The 27650-nt window shown below is 38.8% G+C and overlaps 2 protein-coding genes across 6 annotated transcripts in view; one reads left to right on the forward strand and one right to left on the reverse strand.

Annotated features, from left to right (window-relative positions):
* Positions 1 to 4963, forward strand: part of BMP2K (BMP2 inducible kinase) — a 130442-nt gene extending 125479 nt beyond the window's left edge. For 2 of the 3 annotated variants that reach the window (XM_032400610.1, XM_032400612.1), the window contains one exon: positions 14 to 4963. In XM_032400610.1, the coding sequence (XP_032256501.1) occupies positions 14 to 1452 (1439 nt within the window). In that variant the 3' untranslated portion in view covers positions 1453 to 4963. The remainder of the gene's footprint in view (positions 1 to 13) is intronic. The other variant, XM_032400611.1, reaches the window with a different exon arrangement.
* On the reverse strand, positions 1342 to 27650 carry PAQR3 (progestin and adipoQ receptor family member 3). Of its 3 annotated transcripts, XR_004298872.1 has the most exons (8): positions 27287 to 27650; positions 23868 to 24030; positions 18526 to 18681; positions 15480 to 15677; positions 12814 to 12904; positions 9925 to 10073; positions 7138 to 7255; positions 1342 to 1482 (listed from the first exon to the last, which is right to left on the reverse strand). XR_004298872.1 is itself a non-coding variant. In XM_032400614.1 (7 exons), exons 1-6 carry the CDS (start codon positions 27469 to 27471, stop codon positions 9931 to 9933), a joined length of 936 nt encoding a protein of 311 aa, XP_032256505.1. In that variant the 5' UTR covers positions 27472 to 27650; the 3' UTR covers positions 1466 to 1482; positions 9925 to 9930. The 3 variants fall into 3 exon arrangements, 2 of the variants coding, with proteins under 2 accessions (XP_032256505.1, XP_032256504.1); XM_032400614.1 differs by lacking the exon at positions 7138 to 7255 and having other exon boundaries at positions 1466 to 1482; XM_032400613.1 differs by lacking the exons at positions 1342 to 1482; positions 7138 to 7255 and having other exon boundaries at positions 7286 to 10073.

The following is a 27650-nucleotide window of genomic DNA, read 5'->3' on the forward strand; positions in this document are numbered from 1 at the left end:
TTTGAACCTGCAGGTTCTCCAGAAAAGAAAATTGAACATTCATCCATGAATCAAGAAAACAGTTCTGCAAACCCTATCAAGAATAGAAAAGCAAGTCCAGTATCTAAAGACCACCGGACTGGAAAGAAAACCTCAGAGAATTCATCATCAGTACAGGGTCAAGTGCAAAAGCAGAACGATGAGTCTGAAAGTGATTTCGAATCAGATCCCCCCTCTCCTAAGAGCAGCGAAGAGGAGGAACAAGAGGATGAAGAAGTTCTTCAGGGAGAACAAGGAGATTTTAATGATGATGATACTGAACCGGAAAATCTGGGTCATAGGCCTCTCCTCATGGATTCTGAAGATGAGGAAGAAGAGAAACATAGCTCTGATTCTGATTATGAGCAGGCCAAAGTAAAGTACAGTGATGCGGGCCCTGTCTACAGAGACAAATCTGGCAGTGGACCAACGCAAGATCCTCCTAACACACTCCTCACCTCGACCCGATTGCCCTCTGATGTTGGAGTGGAGGCTCCTAAACAGGAGTTTGATGTATTTGGCGCTGTCCCCTTCTTTGCAGTGCGTGCTCAACAGCCTCACCAAGGGAAGAATGAAAAGGACTTCTGTCAACAGCCCCTCTGTCCTACTGTGGGTCTAGAGCAGGAGGAATTTGATGTATTCACAAAGGCACCCTTCAGCAAGAAGGTGAATGTACCAGACTGCCGTGCAGTGGGGCCGGAAGCACAAACCCTCTCTGGTTGTCCGAAAAGTGTAGATATCTTTGGCTCCACTCCCTTTCAGCCCTTTCCCACATCAATAAGCAAAAGTGACAGCAACGAGGACGTTTTTGGGCTTGTGCCCTTTGAGGAAATAACTGGGAGTCAACAGCAAAAAGTCAAACAGCGAAGTTTACAGAAACTGTCGTCTCGCCAGAGGCGCACAAAGCAGGATCTGCCCAAAAGTAATGGCAAGCGGCATCACGGCACGCCAACCAGCACGAAGAAGACTGTGAAGCCTACCTACCGCACTCCAGAGAGGGCTCGCAGGCACAAAAAGGTGGGCCGCCGAGACTCTCAAAGTAGCAATGAATTTTTAACCATCTCAGACTCCAAGGAGAACATTAGCATTGCACTAACCGATGGGAAAGACCGAGGGAACGGCCTGCAGCCCGAGGAGAGTCTGCTGGACCCCTTCGGTGCCAAGCCCTTCCATCCTCCAGACCTGCCGTGGCACCCTCCACATCAGGGCCTGAGTGACATCCGTGCCGATCACAACCCCGGCCTGCCTGGGCGGCCCAGACCCAATTCACTGCATGGCTCATTCCATAGTACAGATGCCTTGAAAATGGATGATTTTGGTGCCGTGCCCTTTACAGAACTTGTAGTGCAAAGCATCACTTCACATCAGCCCCAACAGTCCCAGTCAGTCGAATTAGACCCATTTGGTGCTGCTCCATTTCCTTCTAAACAGTAGATACTTCTGGCGGACTCTTGGCATTAACTCCTGTTTCAAAAAAGTATGAATAGTTTTATGAATTTGAAAGAAAATTCATTTGTATAGCTCTTTATATCATTCATTCTTACAGGTCAATCAGCATAGGTGATTTTTAAATAAACCAAATAGAAAAAGGAAGTATCTTCACAGGGTAGTGACTCGCTGTCTCTTCCATGCAGGAGAAAAGGGAGCTCGACTGCTCGCTCCAACCCTGGGTTTCAGCCACCAGACGTGACTCCACGGAAATCCCGGGAAAGCACGTGCCACCTTTCCAGTTGTGTAGCCACTGAAAAGGGACTGGAAAGCTGTGTCATTCTTTTTAGAACAGGATGTCACTTGTGTGTGCATATTCTGGGCTCATGGCAGGATCCAGCATGTAAAACTAAGGTTATTTGTACATACACAGGTTGCATTTGTGGATTTTTTAAAGGTCTCTTCTAATTTCCACACAGTAAAAACAAAATCTGGTTCTCCTAAAGAATTAAAAAGTAATTATCGGAGAGAGCAGAGATTTTAGTCCTTACACCGTTCTCGACAAAGCAGAGCCAGAAGTAACTGACTATTGTGCCTGAAACTGTTGCATTTTTAGAAACAAGTGCCATTAATATGGAAATATCTACCCAGAAGCCTAGGACAAAAACTAAAGAGAAATACCTGACGTGTGGAAAATGTAAAAGAAAAAAAATGATACTGAAGAGAGAAAAAAAAAAACTACTTCAGGAACACTTTATATATTGTTTTTGAATGGCTTCTTGCTCAAAACTTTTACTGTCATGTCCCTAATAAAGCAGATTGTTGGAAAAATGGGGAGTGAGGACAAGGGTTGTATAGAAATTGTACTTCAGGAAAAAAAAAATATGTAGCTGAAACCCTGAGTTTTTAAGACGTTTACAACATAAAATCATGTTGCATTTAATAATGTACTTTATTAAATTACCACCTTCCCCAAATATTCCCCAAGTCACGAGCAACAACTTTCTAGTTAGGTTGGGAGGGTGGAGTAGTTTTAATAGAGTGCACAGAACAGTGAAACCCATAAAGCCTTATAGGCAGGACTCACGCATCCTGCTGCAAGTACCTCTGCACTAATACGCAAGATCTTAACATGGCTATAAGGTATGAGATAGGAACTAGCATCTCAGTTCTGCTAGTTGATGCGTCTCTAGTGAAAAGAACCCAGCTACCAAATTGCCTTTTTTTTACACCCCAAATCCTAATTAGAAACTTGAGATTTTATAGAAATTGTTTAATAAGATAGAAATTACTATATGAATTAATGTGAATACAGTGTCTGTGCTTCCTGTGTCTCCAGCTATTTTAAGTTATAATTAACTGTCCTTCCCTGTCAACATTTAGAAGTTTCTAGAACTGATGAAGCTATTTACAAAAAGGGGTGGAAACTCTTATTAACTGGCACTCTTCTTGATTGCTATACTTTAAATGAACTTTCTTTGAATCCAATTAGTGTATTTTATGAGTAATCTTATTAGAATATCTTAATTATAGTGCCCCAAATGGGATGAGCTATTTGCCTGTTTTCACAGTTCTAAACTTGGAAAGAAGCAAAGTATATGTTACTAAACTATATATTCATTTTTATTGTTTCTTTTCTCTTTTATATTTTAAATCAGATACAAATTTGTGGACAAACAGGGAAGCAAATATGTGAATCACAGCGTAGCAGAGGCAGACCAAGCATTATATTACTGCTTAAGAGTTGTATTTTTAGAGCCCCGACTGCACCAATTACTTGTCCTTGTGCCAAAGGCAAATATTATGTTTGCACCTTTTTTTTTTTTTTCCTGATTCTCAGGTTGATTAATACTGCTAATGCAAATGCTCAAGTAGGTGTTCTTCAAAACTTTACAAAGTAGACTCAAGTGATACTTTCTTTTAAAAGTGAAGAGTTGATGATTACATTTAGTAAATTCATGGTAGGTTTGTATCAAACAATTTTTTTTAATGAAAATTTGTTGGTTGATGTGTACACGGTATGCTTTTGACTATTTTAGTCCTTGGCCTTGGTCTCTGCTAGACCTCATGAGTTTTATAATTTAAAAGGGGTAGTAGATGAATTAATGTGGTCTCCTTGGGATGTAAACATGAAATACTTAAGATTGTGTCTGATACCAAGGCCTTGCTTACACTTGCTTTTCAATACACTGAATAATTTTAAGTGATTTAGACACTGATGTAGACACTTCGGGCTTATAAAGTTGGATGAATTCTAAAGAAACAATTTTGACATTGTTTAAAATATTTCCATCCTTATGTTTATTATATTACAGCCCAGTTACTTTCCTCTTTTGAGATTATAGCTCAGAGGAAACATTAGGATTCGACAGGGGACTCAATAGGATAGAAATGGGGAGATTCCTGTGTGTTGAAGTAAAGACATTTTCCAAGGAGTACAGGATTAGGGTTGCTTTCCATTTTTCATTATCTCCTCCCACTATCGTTAGGATGTAGGTCACTCTTGTGATGCCCAGGTAATTCCCTTATGAGAATTATGAGGCTGGAGCTCCCAAGGCACGTGAAAGAGCCTAACACATACTTGGGACACAACATTCAGTAAAAGTTTGGTTCTATTACGGGATGGTCCAATTCTTGTTTAAGGAAGGAGAGTTGAAATTATTTTCCTATTATTAATCAGGTGTCCTCTGTGCTTCTTTTGTACGTAAAGTAGTCATAACTAAACCTGTAATACTTGAACATCACACTAAGGGAAGTAAATTATGAAGCTAGCAAAAATCTGAGGCCAAAGTTATTTCTGTCCTAACAGCTTTAATAATGCTTGTTGATTTTGAATAATCGTTTTAAAAGTGGACCATTCAGTTAACTTTTTAAATATCACTTCAGCACAATTGTTAGTGTTAAAAAGATCAGCTTTTATGGCATTGAAGAATGTATCTGCTGAGACACAAAAGTTGCTTGGTATATGTATTAGGTGGAGGAAGAAAGGTTTTAGGCCAGATGAAAATTTAACTGACTAGAATATTTATTCAGAAGTATCAGTGGGAAATTATGTAATTCTTCCACTGACCCAGCCCATCCCTGAATGTGTACTTGGGCACAGTTATGACATTATTTGGAATTGTAGATAGACACACCTTTTGATCCCACCCCGTTTATTGTCTAACGGTAATAGATTGTTGTTCTCATACTGCTGGTGGAAAGAGTAAGGCGGAGCCCACCTTTGGCTCTGATGTTCATTAGGCAGAGCAGTTTTCTTACTATTTGGCTACTCTGCTTAGTTTAGGTTTTGGTACTTCATATAAGCATTGCTAGAAGGTACACATGTATTAATATCACTAGGTCTGAGGAGTTTGGTACATTTGTTTTAATATGTGTAGAATGTGCAGTAAACTTTTTCTTCCCTTTTAGCAAAATCACTCATCATTATTAGGTCTGATACTGAGCTGACAGATCTACTGTGAGAATGAGATGACATATCTACTGTGAGAATAAAAATTATGTTTGAGAACTTTTATACACCAGGGTGTTTATATATTGAGAAAAATATATAAACACACGCATGCATGCACATGTCACATCTCTCTACTCTGGAGTTAATGTGAATTTTTACTTTTAAATGGAATTGCAACCACAATCATTACTAAAAGAACATTTGCTCCTAGGGAGGTTTTACAAAAGCCACTAAAAGAATGAGGTAGACAGATGAAAATGCAATGGGTCATCATTTGGGGTTATTTTTATTTAAAAATCGATTGTGCTACTTCTGAAAGAATTGTTTTTATTCCTACTCTCTTTTTGTGATTGAAAGGTCATCTAATAGTAAGCAGTATAGTAATAGTAAGCTACTTTTTAAATTGCTGGCAAACAGCTTTAAGTGCACTTTCTTTGATTACACTTCCATTTTTTGTTAAACTTGAATTTTCTGAAGCCTTTTATGTACCACTAAGCAAATAACTTTAACTTTTAATAAACCTGATTTACATGCTTATTATATTTCTGAGAATTGTTACAAAACATACTTTCTAAAGTAACTTCAATCCTCAAATATAGCTGGGAAACTGTTTATGAGATAGAATCAGTTGCTTTTTTTTTTTTCTTTCTACATCTAATTAAGCACTAACTGATTTTACGACTTTATTGCCTTTACGTTGCTTATTCTTCTTATTGACTGAATTCTGTCCCTCATTCACTTTGTTTTGTTTGAAATTTAAAATTATTTTCTTACTGTATTTATCATACCTACTGTTTTAATAATCTGCTTTCTTTAAATGCAATAAATCCCAAATGGATTGCATATTCTTTATAATTAGTGACTTTGGAGTTTTTCATTATTTGTCTTAAATGTTTTGGATGTAGACTTCTATTCAGTTCTTTTATTCACACTACAGACATGAAGCACCTATTATGCTCCAGCTAGTGGAATAGAAAAATGGATAGGATTAGATCTCTGTTCTTAGGGTAAAACTCACAGTGTAGGATTTAAGTAAGAAAACCTATTGTGACCTAGCATTTTTGCAGCAAAAATACTTCGTAGCACAATTTGTTCAGGCACTATAATTACTGATAATTATAATAATGAAGGTAAGGCAAAAACATGACTTTGAAGTACCTTTTGAATGTTTGGCATTTTTTTGCATCGTGTATAATTTATTTAAGCTTCTTAAAAACTGGTAACGTATATAACTTAAAAAATATTTGGTTAAATAAAATATTGTAATCCTTGATTATGTCAGAAAAGAGGCTTTGGCACGTTAAACGTTAAAGAGAAAACCTGTTTATTGGACTGGTGGACTAAGTTTGGTGTCAAGATTGCATTATCTTATGTATTATTTCACGAACTGAAGTCTTTAGATTGGTGGCTGGTGGAAAGATTCATCTTGTTATGAACTTTTTTTTTTTTTTGACTTAGTAACACCTGAAGTTACATGGAAGAATAAGGGCTTTGTGTCTTTTTAGTAAATGGTACGAAGTGTGGAATGTACCACTGTTCAAATTCAGTTATGGTTAACTTCTTTAGAGAAAAATATATCCTGCAATTAGAGCTATTTATTTTGAATAGCAAATCCCTTTTTAAGGAAGTCCAGCTCTAGCATCATCTGTAAGATGTAGTTAATTCTTCTCATAGTGAGGGCATGAGCTTTTGAAGTTTTATGTTGCACACTTAAAAATAGTTCGCTTTTGCTTCAGATGGTTGGCACTACTGAAATTACAGGTATGTTCTGCACAGTGTTTTTGATCCCAGACTTACAAAGCAGGACTAGAGCTTTGGTGGCTATCATTCCTACCGTCTAAGGATAGACTTTCCACTTTTCACAAGAGAACCCTATTGCTGTTACCTCTCCCTTGTAAAAATGTTTCCTTAAAGGTAGTTTCAGTTTTGGGTCATTATCTCACTACCTACTCAGGAAGTATGGTACAGAATTTCAGGGGACATTGGTACCCAGTAGCATCTGCACCTCTTTTGAATACAAACACAGTAATTGTGATAATGCATGGAAAAGACACTTCTGTCCTTGCCTGAATAGCTAAGCTGATTCTTCACACATTTTGGCAGGGCTGGAATTACCCGGAATGATGACTTCAGGTGGATACAGATCTACTCAGCTCAGCAGCTGGCAGGAATCCAGAAGTGTAGGCTTTGCCCCTTGACATTTTAATACAGGGCAAAGGATAGCTCTAGGTAGGTACCTGCCAAATGGAGTTGCACAGCTTTATGCCAGTCAATCACAATCTTCAAATTGGATACTTTGTCCAGGTAGGATGCCAAAGGATGTGACAGAGATTCCCTGAATCTTCATTCCTGATTCTAAAATATGATTTTGAAGCTGTTATGTATTATAAAGAACGACAAACAGTGCTTAATATATTTAGTAAACTCAGTTTATTTACATCATACGTATTTTGCCATGCAGCTGACTGAATTGCACTCAAGTGTAATAACAAAAAAGACAAGCACTATCTTTTGAAAATGGCTTTATATAGAAAGATAATTGCCTCAAATGAGTTAACTACAACCTTATAAATCACAATAGACAATTTAAAACAGCCATGGATAGTTTTAAAATATATGTGTAAAGTCTGTAGGTAAAGAGCTTTTATAGTTTACACACTGTAAAATTAAAACCAGTTTTTTTAGTATGGTAGCTGAATAGTGTACTTTTAATCTTATTTTTTAATAAATCTATAAAAACAAAAATAACTTAAATATACATTATTAACAAGGCTCAGATTTGTAGGCAATTTTTAAATATTCTTTCATGTTAACAATGTCTTAAACAATTTGCCAGTAGCGGTATGCACACAGTAGGTGGTCAGTAAACACCGACATACAGACGTGTTTATAGGTGACAGCAATCCACATTCATTCATTCCCTAGTTTATAATAAAATATATCACAGTAAAGATGAAAATGAGAGAGGATAGCTTTCTTACAATATTGAACATTTTCATAAAAAGATGAAATGTTCACGTGGTATAATTCTCCCTACAGTCAGAGCTGTATGCCTTTTAAATTAAAAAAACAATCAAACACAGTATGCCCTTTTTATCCATTAATTCAGATGGCAAGTATTAGATAATTCATACACTCAAAAAACCAGGAATGTTTTTTAAAAATTAAGAGAAAACAGAACTTAAAATTTGATGTTTTTATTTTGAGAAGATTTTATAGTAAAAATGGTACCAGGCCTAAAATGACTGGACTTTTTTATTTTTAAATTAATTATAACTACTCTCAGTGTATTTTATTTGGCTAAAATGACAAAATATCTATTTAAAATCAGTAATACCATGTTAAACCCATAAGGGTTGTTTTGTGGAAAACACATCCTATTATCATTACAGCAAAGTCTTTTTATCACTCAGCAATAGGGATCAAATTTGCGGCCTTATGAGGCAAAGCAGCCATTTTCAAAGTAGTGTGTTCCATCATCATAATGGGTACAACACAGCGCCCTTAGCCTATTGCGAAGATTCTCCATGCTGAGATGCTAGCATGGGGAATTTATATTCCAAAAACACTATACTGAAAAGAAACAGAAAATTTTACAGATGCATGACCTGAGGCACATTAAAATAAATCTAATACGAGATGTATAAATGGCATTGTGGAAATAAGCTTCACCATCAATCAATACTTCTGATATTTAGGAATTCCAATGTTCTGAAGATACACCAGTATTTAAAGCAGCTCATGTCAACCCATTAAGAAATTTGGATAATATTTTATATATTCCAATGAACATGTTTTTGTGAATGACTGCTTCAAAAGGGATTTAATTTATACACATGAAAAGACCAAAGAACAAGAAGAGCGTTGTATGCTAGGGCAGTGAGACCTATTTCTTAGGTATATACAGTAAAGAGTAATGTTTCAGGCCCAAATACTAGATAGTGTGTATCAATACTCTGAGTTGTCAATAAAATGCTAACACATGCATAAAACAGGGAAAGACTAGAGTACAGGGGAATAATCCTGTCATTACTGGGGCATCTGCATGACTTTGTTCTAAGGCTTAAGGTTCATTTCAGGGTCAACCCTGGGCCATCTGGACTCTGTGGCCTTGAAAGTAAGTAGCACCCATTTAACTGGGAACCCCCATCCATCAAGAAATTTAGGACTGCAAATTCAGAGAGGTGAAACTCTCTATTTTGCTACAGGAATTTTGGAACCAAAAATCTGTAATCCACTGGCAAGAGTGCAATTATTAAACGGAACTAAGTATTATTCTTTGAAATTAAAAAGCTTAAATGTGAATGCCTTGGTTATTAGACCACAGAATTTGTTGCCTGATCGTATAATCAGTTTTTAATGCGATTCTTATCTGATGGGAAATGACAATGCAAGTTCTTTTCCTCTTAATGCCTCTCTCAAAGGAGGAAAGGTTTAAAGTTTTTGTTCTAGCAAACTAAAAAATCCAATGTTCCTAAGGAGAAGAGAGCCTATAGCTAAAGGAAATCGTATCTTAAGTGCCAGTTTCTCACAAACCATGTATTTAGAGGCTAGTGATGATTCAAAACCGCTCTCCTGGCTGTGTTAAGCATAGGCTATTGCAACCCTGGCCTTGACGAGGCACTTCAACTGGATCAACTACTGTAAATATCTTCTATTAAAGGAATCACACAGGATGACTCCATTTTATAATGGAGGTAAGCCCTTCCTAAGGAAATTAAGCTGGTGTTAAGTAAAACAAATACTGTTTCTACACTGGTTTCACATTCATTGTTATTCAGATGTTTCTTATAAATGTCAACTAATTTTCACTTTCTGTACAAGCAGCAAATTAGTAGCTTTAAGGGCCGTAAAGCAGTTATTATTACAGATCCCCAAGTATATTTTTCCATTTTTATAAAGTATTACTCATGATATATTAAATAGGAGGAAAAAGGAAAAACGACTGTGAATCTTAGAAATAGTGGGGTATACAACTCCCCATTACATATTGCTTAACGACTGAATACACCAGGTGGCCATACCTGAGTTCACAAATGTGAAACATAGTCAGGGCAAGGCTTGCTATGTCGGTACTGCATGACATACACTGTGGACTGATGCCACCAATATAACATCACTACTGCAAGGACATGCCATATCTGGTGGCTTGATCCGAGGTAGTTCAGTTGTCCTAGAAGCGAAGGCAGAGAGAAAAGAATACTGATTGTAATATTTTGATATTAAAATAAGAATGTATTTTTATCTCCGGCCTTAGAAATACGGCTTAGCGCAAAAAGATTCTGGCAGTGTCAGAGCACCTGGAGACTGACAGGAGATTCATTCAAACCCAACTGTTTTTTTTAAAAAGGATGAATTCATATTTGGGTCTAATTTAAGGACATTGGTGAATTTTGAAATACTATTCCAAGTGTGTCTTACAAACCTAATTTGGTTAATTTCAGGAATTTGATCTTTTGTCTCCCCTGTCTCATGTCTTATCTATCTGGATCTATGTGTCATGGACAAATCCACAAGATGTAATTAGTATGGCTTCATTAACTAAGGTTGATTAGTTCATACACAACTCAGAACTATTTCTCTTTGTGCTTAAAGTTTAAATTCCAAGGAGATTAAATAATTAACATGTGGGAAGCTTCTTGAAAAAGAACAAAATAAATAAAATACAGAGCTATAGAAATTTAAATGTAAATCTCTTTTCCCTACTCACGGTGCTTCTATGGTCACGCAATGTAAATATTCTCTAACCACTGTCCCTGTCTATTCTTACAAAGAGAAATAGTACAGTATGTAGGTTTTAAAATCTGCACAATCCTTTCTGTAGGGGTTCCGAGCCTTTTTTTGGTCCCACAGCACACTTTGACAGTCTAGTGAAACCCATAGACCCATTTTCAAAAGCACAAAATACAGAGGATTATAAAAAAAACTGATCATATTGTCATACAAGTATCACAGATCCACTTAGTTCTGTCCATGGGTACCTTTGGGGATCTTTGGATCCCATCAAATACCATTGTGCTGTTTCTATATTTTTAAAAATGTAACTGAGCTGAAAGTAAGTTCTTAGGTGTCAATTTGTTGATCTCATAGTAGTCACCCACCATCTCACCACTGCACGTTTCTCTCTACAGCCAGGTCATAAATGGGGACTGGCAAGACAAGGTTTCTAAGCCACTCATTCAAGAGCATCTGAGACTATCATTTTTTTTTTCTGAGAAGACTTCTTATCTCGTACGGTCTCCATGTCTCCACTGCCCCTGCACTCTGCCACACGCTCTGCTACACGGGGCACAGTTTATGTCAAGCTCATCTGGGGGAAAAGTTACATAACATTTGACCTTTTATAGGGATCTTATGTTAGACAACTGGGAACTTCTGATATGAATATTTTAAGGCATAAAAACACGATGGCCACAATTATGTAGTGTAGAAAAATTTCATGGTTGAATTTTCTACATGTACTTGTCATGAAGAAATTAGTAATAAAATAATTATTAATAAAGTGATATAAAAATATATTTTGCCAGAACCGTTTTCTGAGGAAAATTCTGGCCCTCCCTGAAGGATGGGTGGTCTTCAATGAAGGGACATGTCCTAGTTGTGCTCTTGAATCCTAATGTTTACACTCAGGTTCTTCTTTCTGCTCCACTCATATTTAAAACTCACTGGTGAAAAACAAGTGCACAGAAGAATGCCTGAGGTTCTGTGATCTATTCATTCACTAGATCAGGGTTTCTCATCCTTTTTCTTCCCAACGTACATCATGAGTGGCATAATCCTGTCTTCAATTCACTGTGGAAGAGATTCTTAGCCCAGGAAGGAAAGACAAGTTTGCAGTTTGAATATGAACCACTGCCCTACTTCTAGCTCCTCAAACCAAAAAAATCACTGCTCTATGTACTCTGTTACTCTGACTCAAGCCAAAGCTCACCTGGACTTACATCATTCTGTCCCTTACTAAACCACATTTTCCACTTAATGGGACTGAGGTCAAGGGACATCATCATAATAATAGTTGCTGGCATGTACTGAGTGCTTACTACTTGTGAGGAACCTTGCTAAATGGTTCATGTACATTTTCTCATGCAGTCCTCACAATAACACCATGAGAGAAAGTATCTCCATCCTCAGATGAGGAAATGAGCTGAAAAAGTACAAGTAAATTATTTAGCTCGTGCAACTAGTAAGTGGGTGATGTGCATTTGAACCCAAGCAGTCTGACTTTAGACCTAAGTTCCTAAGCAAGCAAATACATGTTTTGGACATTATTCATTCTACCCAGTGTCCTTAGTTCTTTTCAATCAAAGGTTGTTTTTTTCTGGACTGAAGAATCAGGGAAATCTGTCCTTCTATTCGGTTACTAGCCTGTGTATATCTTGTGGACGTGAAGATTTTTAACTTCTACTATTTTCCCCTTAGCACTGGGTACCAGGAAGCTGAAAGGCAGATTGGTGGCCTTTAATTTTAGAACCTCATGATGGATATATGTGAAGTGATCCTAACCCTGGCTTCTTTTCGTTATCTTACTTCCCTCTGTCTTTCTTATTCTTGTTTTGTGGATCTCTACATATATAATTTTTTAACATGAGTGGTATATAAAGAAGTCAATGATAATTGATAATTAGTATCCACAAAAAAAGCAGTGGTTGGGAGTCAGAAGACTCCCAGCTCTGTCACTAGCTCATAATCGGGAAATGGTGGTGACCTCATCTACTGCACTCAACTCATGGTGAGGAGGAAAGGAAGTTTGTGAAAGCCCTTTGAAAGTTAAGCTTTTAGATAACATTTGACAATAGGAGGGCCATTCTATAACCAATTATATTGGAAAAATCTAACTTTTGATACTCTGAAGCATAGACTTCCACCATATATTTAGAATAAAGTCACGAGATCACTATAAAAGTGCTACTTACCTGGAAAGTACCGTTCTGGAACTTTGGAAATGTAGAATAGGAAAGCAAGAAGAGCAATCACATACATCACAATTACACGGGGTGCAAAGTCCTGAAAAGCAAAACATTTTTTCACAGATCTTTTTACTGTGACTGAATTCCTAATTTATTATGAATTGAATTCACAAATTAGGTAGAATTCATAGGTGGAATTTAACCCTGTTAAATCTCAATTGCTTTTGTTGATAGTCTCCAATTATAGAAACCTTGCTCTCAATACTGTAGGAAACAGGGGCACCTGGCTGGCTCAGTCAGTTAAGCGTCTGACTCTTGGTTTTGGCTCAGGTCATGATCTTAGGGTTGTGAGATCGAGCCCCTGTCGGGCTCCATCCTCAGTGCAGAGTCTACTTGGGATTCTCTCCCTTTCCTTCTTCTTCTCTGTAGGAAATGGCCCACAGGAGTGGAACAGAGTACTCTAAAGGTGAGGGTACTAAAGAAGCTAGAACTTTAACATGGTTGAAGGTACTAAGGACACCCAACTCCAACTATAACATAGATGCATGGGTGGAATGCATATGGGGAATGGAGTTACCAGCTGAACAAGCAAAAAAACTGAAGATCACGGTCTTGTGGCTAGAAAAGACACAAGAGGTTTGGGGGGCACCTGGGTGGTTCAGTTGGTTAAGTGTCTGCCTTCGGCTCAAGTCATGATCCCAGGGTCCTGGGACTGAGCCCCATGTCATGTTCCCTGCTCAGCGGGGAGCCTGCTTCTCGCTCTGCCTCTGCTGCTCCCCCTGCTTGTGCTCTCTCTAATAAATAAATACAATCTTAAAAAAAAAAAAAAAAAGTTTGGCCCAACAATGAAATCTGTCCACCAACCCTATAAATGGTCCTCCTGAATACTACTATATGAAGCAGTCCATCTCTCAGCTCTAATTGGAAAGCTTTTCCATGCCCTAAGAATATTAGCCAGCTAAAATTGTTACATATTGTTCCTAATTCTGGTTATAAACCTAACTCACCAAGAAGCCATTTAAGAAATAAAGACAAATTACTTCTCTCTACAAATATTTGAGAATTATCATGGCCCTCCTGAAATCCTACATTCTTAGACTAATGAACATGAGACTTCTCATTCTAGAACACAATCACACCCTGCTTCCCAGGATTAGCCCTTCTGGAACTTTTCATCTTCGGTTAAGTCTCTCCCTCTTTCCCCATCTTTTAAAAATTATAGCTTATTGGAGAATTTCTCAGGATGTCTCCCTCTGCTTCTTCACTGGAATGATCTGTGATCACATCAGATTTCCATCTTTCAGAACCACTATTTTCCTAAACCATATTTCTATTGTAAGATTTCTGGACACAGGAAAGCTCCCATATTTTTCTGAATTTCTCAAAAATCTACTGGCTTAATAGGTCTGGTTCTTTTTCTCATTATAAGCTTAAAAGGGATGTGTTTACTTCATCTCAAATTTCGGTCCCTTCTATGTCAATAACCAGTTATTCATTTCTGGTAAGAATTAAATCTAGAGTTGCATTTCACCACTGTATTTTAACTTATATTCAGGGAATTAAAATTGGCAGAGAAATGATGTTTTCAGATATCAGGATCACTGAAGTTCCTCATCACTACTGTCTCACTTTCTCCCAATTTCTTAATCTTATGAAGAAAGGATCACCTTGTTCTCAAGTTGACAAAGTGGCCAAATCAATACCACTCAATTAACTGTATCACAGAAAGTTTTATACCCAAATGCTTTCCATCATGCTGTTGCCGACTTCATGCAAGTATGTGTAAGCCTACTGTTCGTTCTCCCGTCTTCTAAAAAAATATGATCCTTTTGAATAAAACCTGCATTTAAATCCCCATGTTCCAGACAAAGGTCCCATTGCAACAACTGTACATTATTTCTGCTAGATTTCCTGATGTTAAAAATTCTTAAGTTTACTCTCAAGCATATTCTTAAAGCATTTTTGTATGGATCTCTGAGCTCTTAAGTCTTATTTCTAATCCCCTTCTCAAGAATACTGAGGCATTCTCACTGAGCTACCTCCTAAATGCACTCCGACTTGCCCCATAATACCTAACTCTATAAGCTCTTCTTTTACTTCCCAGTATATTGTCCTTGGTGGGTGGGACATGCTCTCATGGCTCCAGCTAGTAACGATTTTCAAATCTTATCACTAGTCTCAAACTGTGACCTAAATTCCAACTCCATCTCCACCTTTACATCCCACAGGTGCCTCAAATTCAACAGGTCCAAGGAAAAATCCTTCCCGGCTCCTTTTCCTCCACAAAAATCAATCAATCAATTCCTCCTAGTTCCATATTTGTGTTATCACTGGCATTATCCTTGCCATAGCTAACAAAGCTGGAAACCTGGAAGTTCTCCTCCACTGATAAGGACTTGGGTATTTACACACTCAGGGTAGCAGAAGGAGAATTAAGAACGTATTTTGCAGAAAGACATCTCGGAAAAAAAAACAGTAGTTACACTTCTTTTTCCTGCAAGGCATGCTGATTTATATAGATGTGAACATTATGGCATTAATATGCAATTATAAATATTTTCTCAAATGACAGAGACCCAGCCACCTGGTCTGAATTTAGTACTTTACCCCAAATGAATACAATCGAAAGGACAAAAAAAAAATGAGAAAAATACCGACTACACTCAACCTACCTGTACAATAGGAGCACCGATTCCTCCATTGAGCCAAACCCAGTGAAGGGTAGGGATCACTCCGTATCCCGAAACGGAACAGAAGATGATGGAGCGGAGCCTCTGCCACTGCTGCGTGAGGTAATTGGGATGGATCTGCGCGAAGAACACTGCCAGGATCATAGCGAGCACTGTGATCAAGTACACTTGACGCCAATACTAGACGGGAAGGAAGTCAAATTTTCATTGTTACTAACAATAAGAGAAGGACAAGAGCAATTCTGGCTTTTCCATTATATGTTCCAAGCTTATTTACATTTTTTCATTTCTGAACATGGTTAACTTCCTTCCTTAAAACACTGTATGTTCCATACACCCGTTAGGTTCTTATGATGACAGTGAGCTGGTAGAAACCACATTTGTTCATACAAAAGCATTTTCTGAGTACCTGTTATATGCCAGGGACAATTTAAGTCCTGTAGACACAAAGCTGACTATGACACGGACTCTGCCAGTGGGTGAGCTCATAGACTATGGGAGGGGCAGACATGAACAAATGATTATAATCCAATGGTAAGTACTGTAACTGAGCTGTGAACAGAACGTTGTAGAGTCACAGAGGAGGGGGCGTCTGCTACCTGGAACAGCTAATAAATACTTCACAGAGGAGATGGTATCTAAGCAGATGATTCTTGAGGAATACATATGATTGTGTGGGAAGAGGGAATTCTCAAGGAAAAGGAACAGCACATACAGTGGGAAGGTTTTGAGAAGGGAGGCTGAAAGGCAGGCGTACTGTCAGGCTAAGGATTTGGAACTTTAACATGTTGGCACTGGGGAATAGCAGGTTCTTTAAGAATGAGATGACAGGCCTGTGTTTCAAATGATTTATTAGATAACTCTGACATCAGTATGAAAAAGAAAGTGGTGACAGGAAGCCAGCTAGAAGGTATTAGAATAACTGATTCAAAGAGAGAATGGAGGCTTGGACTCTGGTTGAACAAGGAAGACAGAGATGTGAGCAGCAGATTCAGGAGACTTTTTAAAAATTAACTCAAATCTTAATGGTTGACTGGATGTGTGAGAAGGCAGTAGAGGATGGCCAGAATGTTTGCATTATGAAAGGCCACGCAAATGGCTTCTACCAATGGGGCAAATGAGCAAAGATAATCCAGGTGTGGTGTTTGTGTGGGTGGGGGAGAGAGAATGGGAAAGCATGAAATGTGCATTTTAAAATAGATTAAGTTTGAAGGGCTTACAGAATATTTAGGTATCTAAACGAGCAGCTGAAGCTCAAAAGTTAGCATGACATAGAGCAGAGTTCTTAAGCTGGGCTCCAAGGACTTCTGTGGGGCTATTAGCTTCCTGAAATCACATGTCAAATTGTTTGGTTAATCTGTGCCCAAATGTATATTCCCCTGGATGGAAGGTCCAGAGTTCTCAATCTCATTCTCAAAGCAGCCTGTGTTCCTTAAAAGATAAAGAGCCACTACAGCAATTGAATATTTGGAAATGATTAGGTACCAGAGGAAAGAAAACCATTTTTCCTTTAAGTGATCATTAGCTCCAGTGGTTTTCTTTTCTCTTGGAAACCTAGCTTTTCTGAAAAGAGAGTTACAAGAAGTGTCCCACTGCTCTCTTGAATTATCAGGTATGTTTGGGCAAAGGTAAATAGAAAACAGGTTAGCTTTCAGAGAAAGAATAAGATAGTAAAACAATTCAAATATGACATGACTGCCCTCACAAGCTCCTAGTTATCAGCTTATTCCAAATTTTGTAAAAGATATAAATGGTTTCATGCAAAATGAGTAAGTGAAAGCTGAGCAGATATGAACATTTTATTACTAAAATCAAATCAACTTACAAGGTTAACTGCATATATATTTAATTAAATTTAGGCCTAAAAGCAAATGGCTCATATGTAAGTGGCTACAATCAATAATTCTCCTACTTCAAGCCAAATTTATGATTTTTCTCTTTGCTAGTTTTACCCTTTAGCTTTACTGGCAGTTCTCTCTGTTATTGTGCAGAGACAAAGGTCCTACTTAAGAATTCCCGAAGTCAGAGGAGTCCTGCGCTACAGCCAATCTTCCCAGTACGCGAAGGCTGGGGAATATGGCTCGGAGCACCTGCTACATGTGGAGGGCTTGCGGAGGGGACAGGCTCTATTCCTCTGTGAGCAGGACTACAAGTACCTAGTACGTATACTGCCCCTGCGCAGCTGTCCTGGCTCTGAAAGGGAGGGAACTAAAGGACAAAAGAGAAGAGTAAGGTAGGAGAGCAGGCGGAAGAGAGAGTAGAGCTGAAGAGGACTTCCTGAATGGGAGGCTTGAGATGTGCTGAGCCCAGTGGAAGATTCAGTTTGCCTCCTTGGCTGGGACATGAGGTGATGAGCTAGAGGACTGTATTCCATAGTCTGGCGGGCCAATATAATCCGATAGCCGCGTTTCAAACACTGCTTTGCACAAGGCAACAACTGACTTCTGTGACATCAGCATCCAAAGTAGGGCTGATCTCGAACTCAGAACAGACACATACTTGTTAAAGTCACTCACCACCCAGCTGGTCTGTCTCTGTGCTTACCTCCAAATATAAGGCTAAAGAAAGGAAAACGTATGAAGAATTGGGTCAACACGCTCACAGACAAACCCTTTGTTTTTTTCACTGAGAGGCGAGTAAAGGACCAGGAGAAATGGAAAGCAGCAGCAAGCTTCATAATTTCATCAAGTGCTAACTTTAACTTCAGCTCTATAAACATAAAAGACATATAATGTGCATCTGAGGAGTCATGTAGCTATATGGATTTGGTGGAAACATTAATAACGTAGTGTTTACATCCGTTTTAAGAAAATATCTTCATATATTTCAATGGAAAATCAGTAAAATGAGTATGGATCTGGTAATAGATATTAGAGATCAAAGGGCCCTTTTGAAAAATGAGTTTACACAAGACTCTTCTTTCTTCTACAAGTTAATTATGTGTTTATTCAGAAGTTCAAAGGAACCATGGCAAGAAAACCCAAGACCTACGTGAAAGATAGAATGTAAAACGTTTTAACTTACTTACGTTATTACAATAAAATGCGTAAAATACCCCGGAGACATAGCATCCCAGTATTCCAATAGAAATTCCTGCATAATCTAATGCCATCCATCTTCGACAGGTTTTTTCTGATCGATGGCAGGAAAAAAGATGATAGCCCACAGAGCAAAGCATACAGACCTATGGAAAATAAAACAAATCTCAGCAAAGTGAAACAAAAAGAAATTAAAGCAACTTGTGTGATGTTCAGGGAAGTGGTTAGGTCAAGCCCAGGCTTTTTGGCCAAAGAGACCTGAACCTGGATTCTGGCTTTGTGCCATAAGGCAAGCCATGTCATTTCTCTATGTCTCAGGTTCCTTATGGGTAAAACGGGGATAACAGTAATAAAGAAATTTAAAATGGTAGGTACTTTATAATATAAAATTTTAAATGAGTAGCACAGCAGTGGGACAATTATACAATGTAAATGTTTTTAAAATATTAATTGAGGCTTATCTGGATTCACGAATGAGCTTCCTTTTAAAAAAGTACCCACTAGAAGTAGTCCTTAAAAAATTAATCAAAGAACATAGAATCGTATGATGTAAAAACATAAGCTCCTCCACTTAAGCTATTTCCCAGTAGTAGCTCCTGATAACATTTGTTATGTGTCCTCGGTATCTTCAGTGAATGTATCAAACACCTATGACATACAAGTCCACACGTACACAGACACACGATACATTCTTTTTAATCAAATGGAATCACATAATACATTCTGTTCTACAATTTTGCTTTTTACACTTAAGACTTTCTATGTCTGTATGAGATTTCACTGTAGAGTTTACTTTTGGGTTGTGAGTTAAACACAGTTTTGTTGTGTCCGAGAAAAAATAATTGTGACGTATGCTGACTTTTATATGTTGCCAAATTGAGAGCAAAGCTAATCTGATTCAAGCAGCTCCTCTGAAGACTGATAAGGTTTCCATAGCTGAACTCCCTCCAGCCATTAAATACCTGCTGTGTGTCATGCCCCGGGGATACAAGGATGAGACCTCTACTGTCTGAAAGATTTTCCTGAAACAAGTGGACAAACAAGTGGTGATGTAAGAAGTCACAGTGAGAAAACAGAGGAAGGGGCCTTGTTTTGTGGGTGTATGTGTGCATTTGTTTGGTGGGTGAAGTGGTGGGGAGAAGAGCTTCACAGAAGGGCTGCCACCTGAGCTGGCATTCATCAAGAATATAAATAAAGGTGGCCACATGTTTACTGGAGGGTCCACAGGAAAAGCAGTATATTGAGAAACAGAGAACCATTAAGGAACGTCATGTGGCCCTCTTTATAATACAATTATGACAAGTCCTACACCTCAGAGAGTTTTAACGTCAATGTTATGGGCGAGGTGTGATACTACTGAAGATTTTAAGCGCGGCCTTACGGAAAGGCTAAGATGGGAGCTTACAGGAGTAGCCCTGGAGAGCAATGACAAGAGCCTCTAGTAAGCCAGTGACGGCGGGGGTTGCAGTAACTGGCACAGATAAATGATATGAAGTAGGTCAAACTGATAAATATTTTGTAAGCAACTGCTCAGGCAGCAAAATGGGTCAGCTAGCCAGTCTAGAGTCTGGTCATTAAACCTAATCAGACTCCACAGCTTCAGTATCGATATTCAAAACAATGTACCTAGCCACAATGTCACTTCTTCATCCAGAGTCTAAAATCTTCGTCGTCTGTGGCTTTGGCTAGTAAGCCACAAGTCAGAGTTCACTGACCCAATTAAATAGAACTCTCAGAAGCTTGGTTATTTGTTTTCTCAAATTATCCTTGAGATTAAACACAGTAAATCCTGAGGACACCAAGGTGTGTATTCTCACTGACAAGGAAAGATCTCATTGTCACAATGTCGAGTGACCAAAACAGCAAGCAGAGATGATCATATCTCAGAAGTAGGTAGGCAAGTAGGTGGGAGGCACCTGTGCATACACAAATGTCAAATGTGCTTACCTCTGGAAACTGGAATTTCAAATGGCTTTTACTTTCTTCCATATACTTTTTTGTTTGTTTGAATTCCTACGTGAGTATATTTTATAGCAAGAAACAACAATAAGGCTAATTTCATTGTGAAAAGGAAAATAAAGAGAAAAATTATACTTTTCAAAAGCAATTAAAATATATAGTGTTAACAGAGAACACTGAGTTTTTAAAAAGTAAACCTATACTTGGTATCTGTTCTAAGTTTTAAAAGAAATCTGTTTTAAAAGAAATGTGTTATTATTAGAATTCCTTAAAAAAAACGGACTGAAAAATTATCTGGCAAATTGAGTTTGGTTTCAGTTTTCTGGAAAGTTTCCTTTTGTTGGATTCTCTCACTCCATCAAGGCAGACAGATAATTAGAGTGTGACATCCTATATCTAATCTCCTTGGCATGATAACCAAATACTTCAGGATCTAGCTCCTGCCTCCCTCCAGCCTCATCTTTCTCCATTCTCCCACGAGCCAACCACAAAGGCCAACCCCTACAAGTCCAGAAAGTGTTGAACTGTCTCTTGTTTCTGGGCCTTTACACAAACTACTTTTATCTGCTTAAATCCCTGCCTCACTCTCCCTTCTGCCCTCCTACCTAGGTGACTAGATCTTTATGACAGGCTGATTTTGTTCAGCACTGAATTCACAATGCCTAGCTTAGTGCCTGGATGTAGACTGTGAACTTAATACAAATGAACTGAATCTAGGGAAAGGCATTCCTGGATTCTACTCTTCCCTAAGACAGAAAGACCTCTGGGAAAGTTCAAAGCCCCTAAAATTACATTCTACTTTTCAGAATGTACTCTATTAATCTGGTTGGTGGGAAAGTACTGAGTGTATAAAATGGTAGAAGGGAGGGGCACCTGGGTGGCTCAGTGGATTAAGCATCTGCCTTTGGCTCAGGTCATGATCCCAGGGTCCTGGGATCGAGCCCCGGCTCTGCGGGAGGCCTGCATCTCTCTCTCCCTCTCCCTCTGCTGCTCCCCCTGCTTGTGCTCTCTCTCTCTCTAATAAATAAATAAAAATATTAAAAAAAAAAGGTAGAAGGGAAAGAGAAAAAAATGTTATGTCTTTTAAAAATTAAATGTGAATCAATCATTTTTTTTCTTTTTTTGGGGGGGGCAAGAGGGAGAAGGGCAGAGAAAGAGAGAGGGAAAAGGAAAGAGAGAATCCTAAGCAGGCTCCATACCCAGCACGGATGCCCAAGGTGGGGCTCGGTCCCAAGACCATGAGATCATGACCTGAGAAGTGATCAAGAGTCAGATGCTTAACCGACTGAGCCACCCAGGAGCCCCTAAATGTAAATCAATCTTAATTTGTGGTTTATCATGCTGCCTGCTGGCTCTAAGAATTTGACAAAATTGAGTCAACAAGTTATAAATTTAATTTCATAAAAATAAAAATAACAGAGATGGCAGTTTTCAGTAGGAAAAATCTGCTGTCTTTAGCTGTTGTTAGCATCTTGCTGCCTTTAGCAACTTTTACAGTGTGTAACAAAGATCACTGCACTAGCAGCCAGGAGAACAAGATTTTACTGTCCTGCTGAATAATCCTGAGCAAGTCACCCCAACATTTTGGGCTTTTCTTCATTGGCAGTTGTAATTATTTCAGTTTTTCAGTTCTGCAATGCATTGTTCTCTTAAGCCAATATGAAGATTAATATGCTTTCCTTGAACTAACGTCAGTTTTGGCTGGATGGTGAAGGAATAAAGGGCAGGCCTGGGGGTAGAGGAAAACGTGGGATTTTCAAAGTAGATATACTATCCATATAATTAACAGTAGAGTATAAACCAGTTTAGTCTATAAGATACATCTAAAGATTTAACTATAAAGAAATTGATTCATTTCTGTTTTAAAACCAGAGATGGATTCTAAGAGATGTTTAGGCTGCAATCAGGACAAAATGAGTATACTTTAAAAATATTTAAAGAAAAAATAATTTTCAAATAATAATAATAACAAAAATGCAAGAGTATTCTTTCCCTCAACGAAACTTAAAATATTATTCCAGAAACTAGAATTAGGAAAAAAGGGGAAGGGAGATGTTCCTAATGTGTTTTTAGTCATTTAACTCCAAAGTCTTGAGTTGAATGATGAAGGTCTAAAATTATTATTATTATTTTTTTAAGATTTTATTTATTTATTTGACAGAGAGAGACAAAGCGAGAGAAGGAACACAAGCAGGGGGAGTGGGAGAGGGAGAAGCAGGCCTCCTGCCGAGCAGGGAGCCCGATGTGGGGCTCGATCCCAGGACCCTGGGATCATGACCTGAGCCGAAGGCAGATGCTTAACGACTGAGCCACCCAGGTGCCCTAAAGGTCTAAAATTAAATGATGTATCATGAAAGCAACATCTGTGCAGCTGACGTATAATACAGATGCACCTTTCACATGGTAGCCACAGGTTAACTGCAGGGAGTGCTGGCCTGTATTTGGGGGATGGGGGGTGACAGCTTTTAATTTTTATGTTTTTCTGTACACTCAGCATTTTTTTTTTTAAATTTTACAAATGTCAGCAGAATTTCAGTCCACATTTGTTTTTTTCTTCAGAATTATTTGTTTTTAAAATATTATATATAACTTTTAAAGGAATTTTACAGATCCTTGAAGAAAACTGAAAGTGCTAGAGAACTAACAAATATAAGAGGTAGAAAGGAGAAACTGAAAGTATTTGAAACCAGGCAAGCGTAAAAAGACCAAAGGAAACGAACATTAAAGCAACAGAAAAGATCACTACCAGCAAAACAAGACATTAAAATTAAGACAGTATGGAAACAAATACCGAAATCACAGACATATAAATAGGAAAAAGATGGGAAATCTTCTGAAAAAAGTTTTAAGCAGTAACTAGTGTTTTTTTTTTTTTTAAGATTTTATTTATTTTTGACAGAGAGAGTGAGTACAAGCAGGGGAAGTAGCAGGCAGAGGGAGTGGGAGAAGCAGGTTCCCCGATGTGGGGCTCGATCCCAGGACCCTGAGATCATTACCTGAGCCGAAGGCAGATGCTTAACCGTCTGAGCCACCCAGGCGCCCCAGTAACTAGTGTTCTATCTCAGCCAGAAAATAGGGTTCCTATCCTTATATTAATCTTACAACAGAAATCTCTAAAAAGGGAAGGAGAAAAGGAAAGGCATTTTTTTCAATCTTTAAAATCTATTGGATTTCAAGTATACTCTAACAGTAAAGTCCAAATATACTATAATAAAAACATTTTTGCTGCTTATATTATGAAAATGAATAAGCTAACCCATATGCTATTTTGGGACTCTTTAAAACAAGTGGTGGCTGTGACGTAAGATCACCTGCCCAAGCTTGTCTGACTAAAGTTCTTTTTACCAATAATAATGTTTGTGAAATGACTTACCTGGAAGCAGAAAAGACAAATAGAACAAATTACAAAATCTTCTCTGGACGCACTTGCCGAAGGTAATACTGATGTCATATCATATATTCCCAGGGTAAAGAAGAGAAAAAAACCCAGCAAATGACTCCAGATGTTTACTGTCTCATTAGATAAAATAAACAAACTGGAAAACAAACAGACATGCATCTCAGATTCATATTGGCTTGCTCACCATCAGCATTTAGAAGGTTAGGGACAGTTTGTGGGGGGCAATTATCTAACATTTGCTGCTTTAAGCCCTTAACCCCATCTTTGCCTTTGTAAATACGATATCTCACTTAGTTCAATTGATCTTTAGGTTCTTCCACATCTCCACCAATCCTGAGATCTTAGAGCTTTTTGGTGCTCACCTCTATTATCATATTTACCATTTCCTTCCTCATCTGAGTTATTTATGTATAAATTCCATCTCATCCTCCAGCCTATCAACTCCCTGATGGCTGGCACCATCCATCTTTATGACATCACTGTCCCAAGCAGAGTGCCTTGTTCAGATTAAATGCTAAATGTCTACAGAAATCAATGTGCAGATTAAAACTGGATGTTAGCTACCGTACTTTCATGTTCAAAAACAGGTATCCAAAAACCTGCTAAGTATAAGGTTACGCACAAACTTAAAATACCTTTTTAGTACACATTAAATGCAAATGCAAAGCTAAACAGACTCGAGAGAAGCAGAATAAATACAAACTGTTCCACTGGAAATGTCCTTTAAGATAGGCATGCTGGAACAGCTTTGCTGTGGTTGTGTGAAACCAAACTAGTTCCTAGGTCGCATGAGTTTCTCCTTTTTAGGAACAATAGGTTACTTTAAATATCAGTACTATTTGCCCACTAAATGTCTAACTGGTTTGAGTTTAAGTAGCCTTAACAGCACAGGTTGGTGTAGAGTGTACCACACCAACCAGGAGTCAAGAGGCTCACTGTCCCTCCACTCTCACCCTCAGCAACAAATTAGCTCTGTGATCATAAGCAAGTCACTTAACCTCTCTGGCTTCAGTTTCTTCAACTATAAAACAAGGGAGGTGGATTAGATGCTGCTGCAAGTCCCTTCTAGCTCCATTTTGTGAAATGTTTCCCTAGCTGTGGATAGAACTCATCTGATTATTTATTGTTTAAAATTCTCCTGCATCTCTCTTGCAAAATCTAATCTTTTTGTTTGAATTAAGGTCTTTGACATTCACTGGTTCAGATTCCTTATTAATAAGCATTAATGTATAACGCTAACTTACTGAATTTGTAGGAATCACCATGGTTCTCATTTTCCCATTTTTACACATCATAAACATAACAGGGTCTCACATTATCAAACAATCATCAAGAATAAAGTGAATCTTATCATGAATTTCAGGCTTTACCCTGTATAAGCATCAAGTATAAAGACTACTCATATTGGGGGGGGGGGAGTGAGGATGCAGGAATGTGAAGGAACATATAGGACTAGTTTGATGATCAATACTCTGCTTTGCCTATTGCCTCAGAACTTTTCACTTTGTGAAACCCAATATAACCTGATTAACTGAACTGAGAGGCACAACCTTGGCATGCTCCTTCCAACTAACAGGAGTGTTGGCAGAACAGCTGTAACATACAAAACCTCTCCTTATATCCAAAATCTGTCCTGGTCACTCTTGACAGCTAAAAGAAGAGAGGGCAAAAGGTGAACTTGGAAAAGACCAAGCTGGTGGGAAGAGCACTTGGAAGAATATTCCCTGCAGAGAATCTACTCTTACTCTGTGAGAAGTTACGCTTCTCGGTTCAGCTTCAAAATCAATAATCAGGATGATAACAAGTCACCATTAATTGAGTGCCTGTTAGGCGTCATGCCCTGTGTAGCATTTTATACACATAATCTGATTTAATCCTTAATATTTTTTCAAGTAGGAATTATGATTATCCTTGTTTTTACAAAAGGGTAAAATAAGATTCATTAAATGGTTAAGTGGCAGATCTGGATACCTGAGTCTTTTTGACTCAACAGCCCAAGATCAAAACACTACATGTATTTCACTTCTCAATCCATGAGATTTGGACACTAACATCAGAATCCAGAGGACTACTACTACGTGAGTAATAAAATACTTAAGGTATTATGGTAATTCACTACCTGCTCTGTCCTTGTGGAACTTCACTTCCATAGCAAGGCCCAGCTCTGATTTCTTGTATAATAACCTATGCAAAGGAGACACTGGGGAGGCAAATAGTACTTAGGAGTCAAATTGTGAAGGCCTGTGGGCCATCCACTGAGTAGGGATGGGCAGAATGTCACCTTGTGACTGTGAGTCCAAAACACTTTCCAGGCAGGGCAGAAAGAACTGGGGAAAGACCATGCTGAAAAGAAGACCAAGAATCAGATGTGTGATTGCTTCCTGAGCAACTCAACATTCCAGCACTAGAGTTTGTCACTATAGCATCCTAGAACTAACGAATATCTGTACCTTAATTCTCTTGAAGTGGGGTTCTTTATTTAAGTACATACAGTGAGTTTTAACACAAAGCTAGCCTAAGAACCAGAACACTGATTTTTTGGTTTTATTTTTTAAAACCCAGGCTTTCAAGAGACTCATGGTTTTAAAGGTTTAGATGATAAAGAAATTCCTTTCTTAGAAATGCTTCTAGGGTGCTCTAGTAGAAGGTGGTGCCCGTTAGAGTCTCTCTTCGCTATAGTTCTTTTCCTACACAGCATTTTTCACAATGGTTATTACGCAATAGAGTAATTACCTCTTTAATGTGTGTCTTTCAGACCAAACCTTAGTAGTTTCATGAGAACAAGGGCCATATCTGCTGTTCTCGACATGACCTGGTATAGTGCCTGGCACCTAGGAGGGGCTCCATAGTATCTGCTGAATGAATGAATCAGGGATTTCTCTGATATACATATGCATGCATATGGCAATGTGAACCTGTTTTCTATTATATTAATACAATTTCCTATTAAATATCATGTTGGGCATTTATCAGGCCCAAACCATCTGCACTTCCATAGGGCTGATCTAAAAATAAACAAAGGTTAGGTATACACTGGGGCAAGTATCACTTGGCCATTGTTAGTGGAGTCGATTCCAATAAGCACCAAATGCGATAAAGGATGTAGAAGCTCTCTGTAAACTGCAGAGCACCATCGGAGAAATTGCTATGGTGGTAATTAAAATCATTGTTAACTGTCATTATTATTCCGTGGATCAAGCACCCAGGCGGGGGGAGGAAGAAAGATAACGAGAGGGGAGAAATGGCAAAAAGGAATAAGAAGGATGGGGCATTTAGGAAATGATGGGCTCGGGGAAAGCAGCACAGACCCCAGACAAAAAGGGTGTAGGTGGGGAGGAGAGGCTGCCGGCGCGCCCCCTGAGGCGCGCCCCGCGGAGGCGGCAAGACCGTACCTTTTGATACACAGCCTGGAGGGGAGGTAGGCCCGGTAGCCGTCGGTGATGTACGGGTTGTCCTTGAGGGACACAGGGATCTGCTCGTAGGTGTAGAGGCGGATGCCGCGGGGCACCAGGACCGGCCAGTACTGGTAGCTGCCCAGCTCTATGTAATGCGCGCTCTTCAGTAGTTTCTGATGCATCCTTCCCTGCCGCCGCCGCTCCCCCTCTGGGGAGCTCGCCCAGGCCCCGCCTCCCCGGGGAGGGGGCTTCGCCGCCGCCGCCCCCGCCCCGGAGCCCGCGAACGCAGCGCGAGGTCCTACGGTCCCGCCGCTACCCAGGCCCCGCTCCGCGCTCACACCGGCCGGCCACCGCCGTCAGC

This window comes from Phoca vitulina, unplaced genomic scaffold (genome assembly GCF_004348235.1).
Source record: "Phoca vitulina isolate PV1807 unplaced genomic scaffold, GSC_HSeal_1.0 scaffold3, whole genome shotgun sequence".
NCBI lineage: Eukaryota > Metazoa > Chordata > Mammalia > Carnivora > Phocidae > Phoca > Phoca vitulina.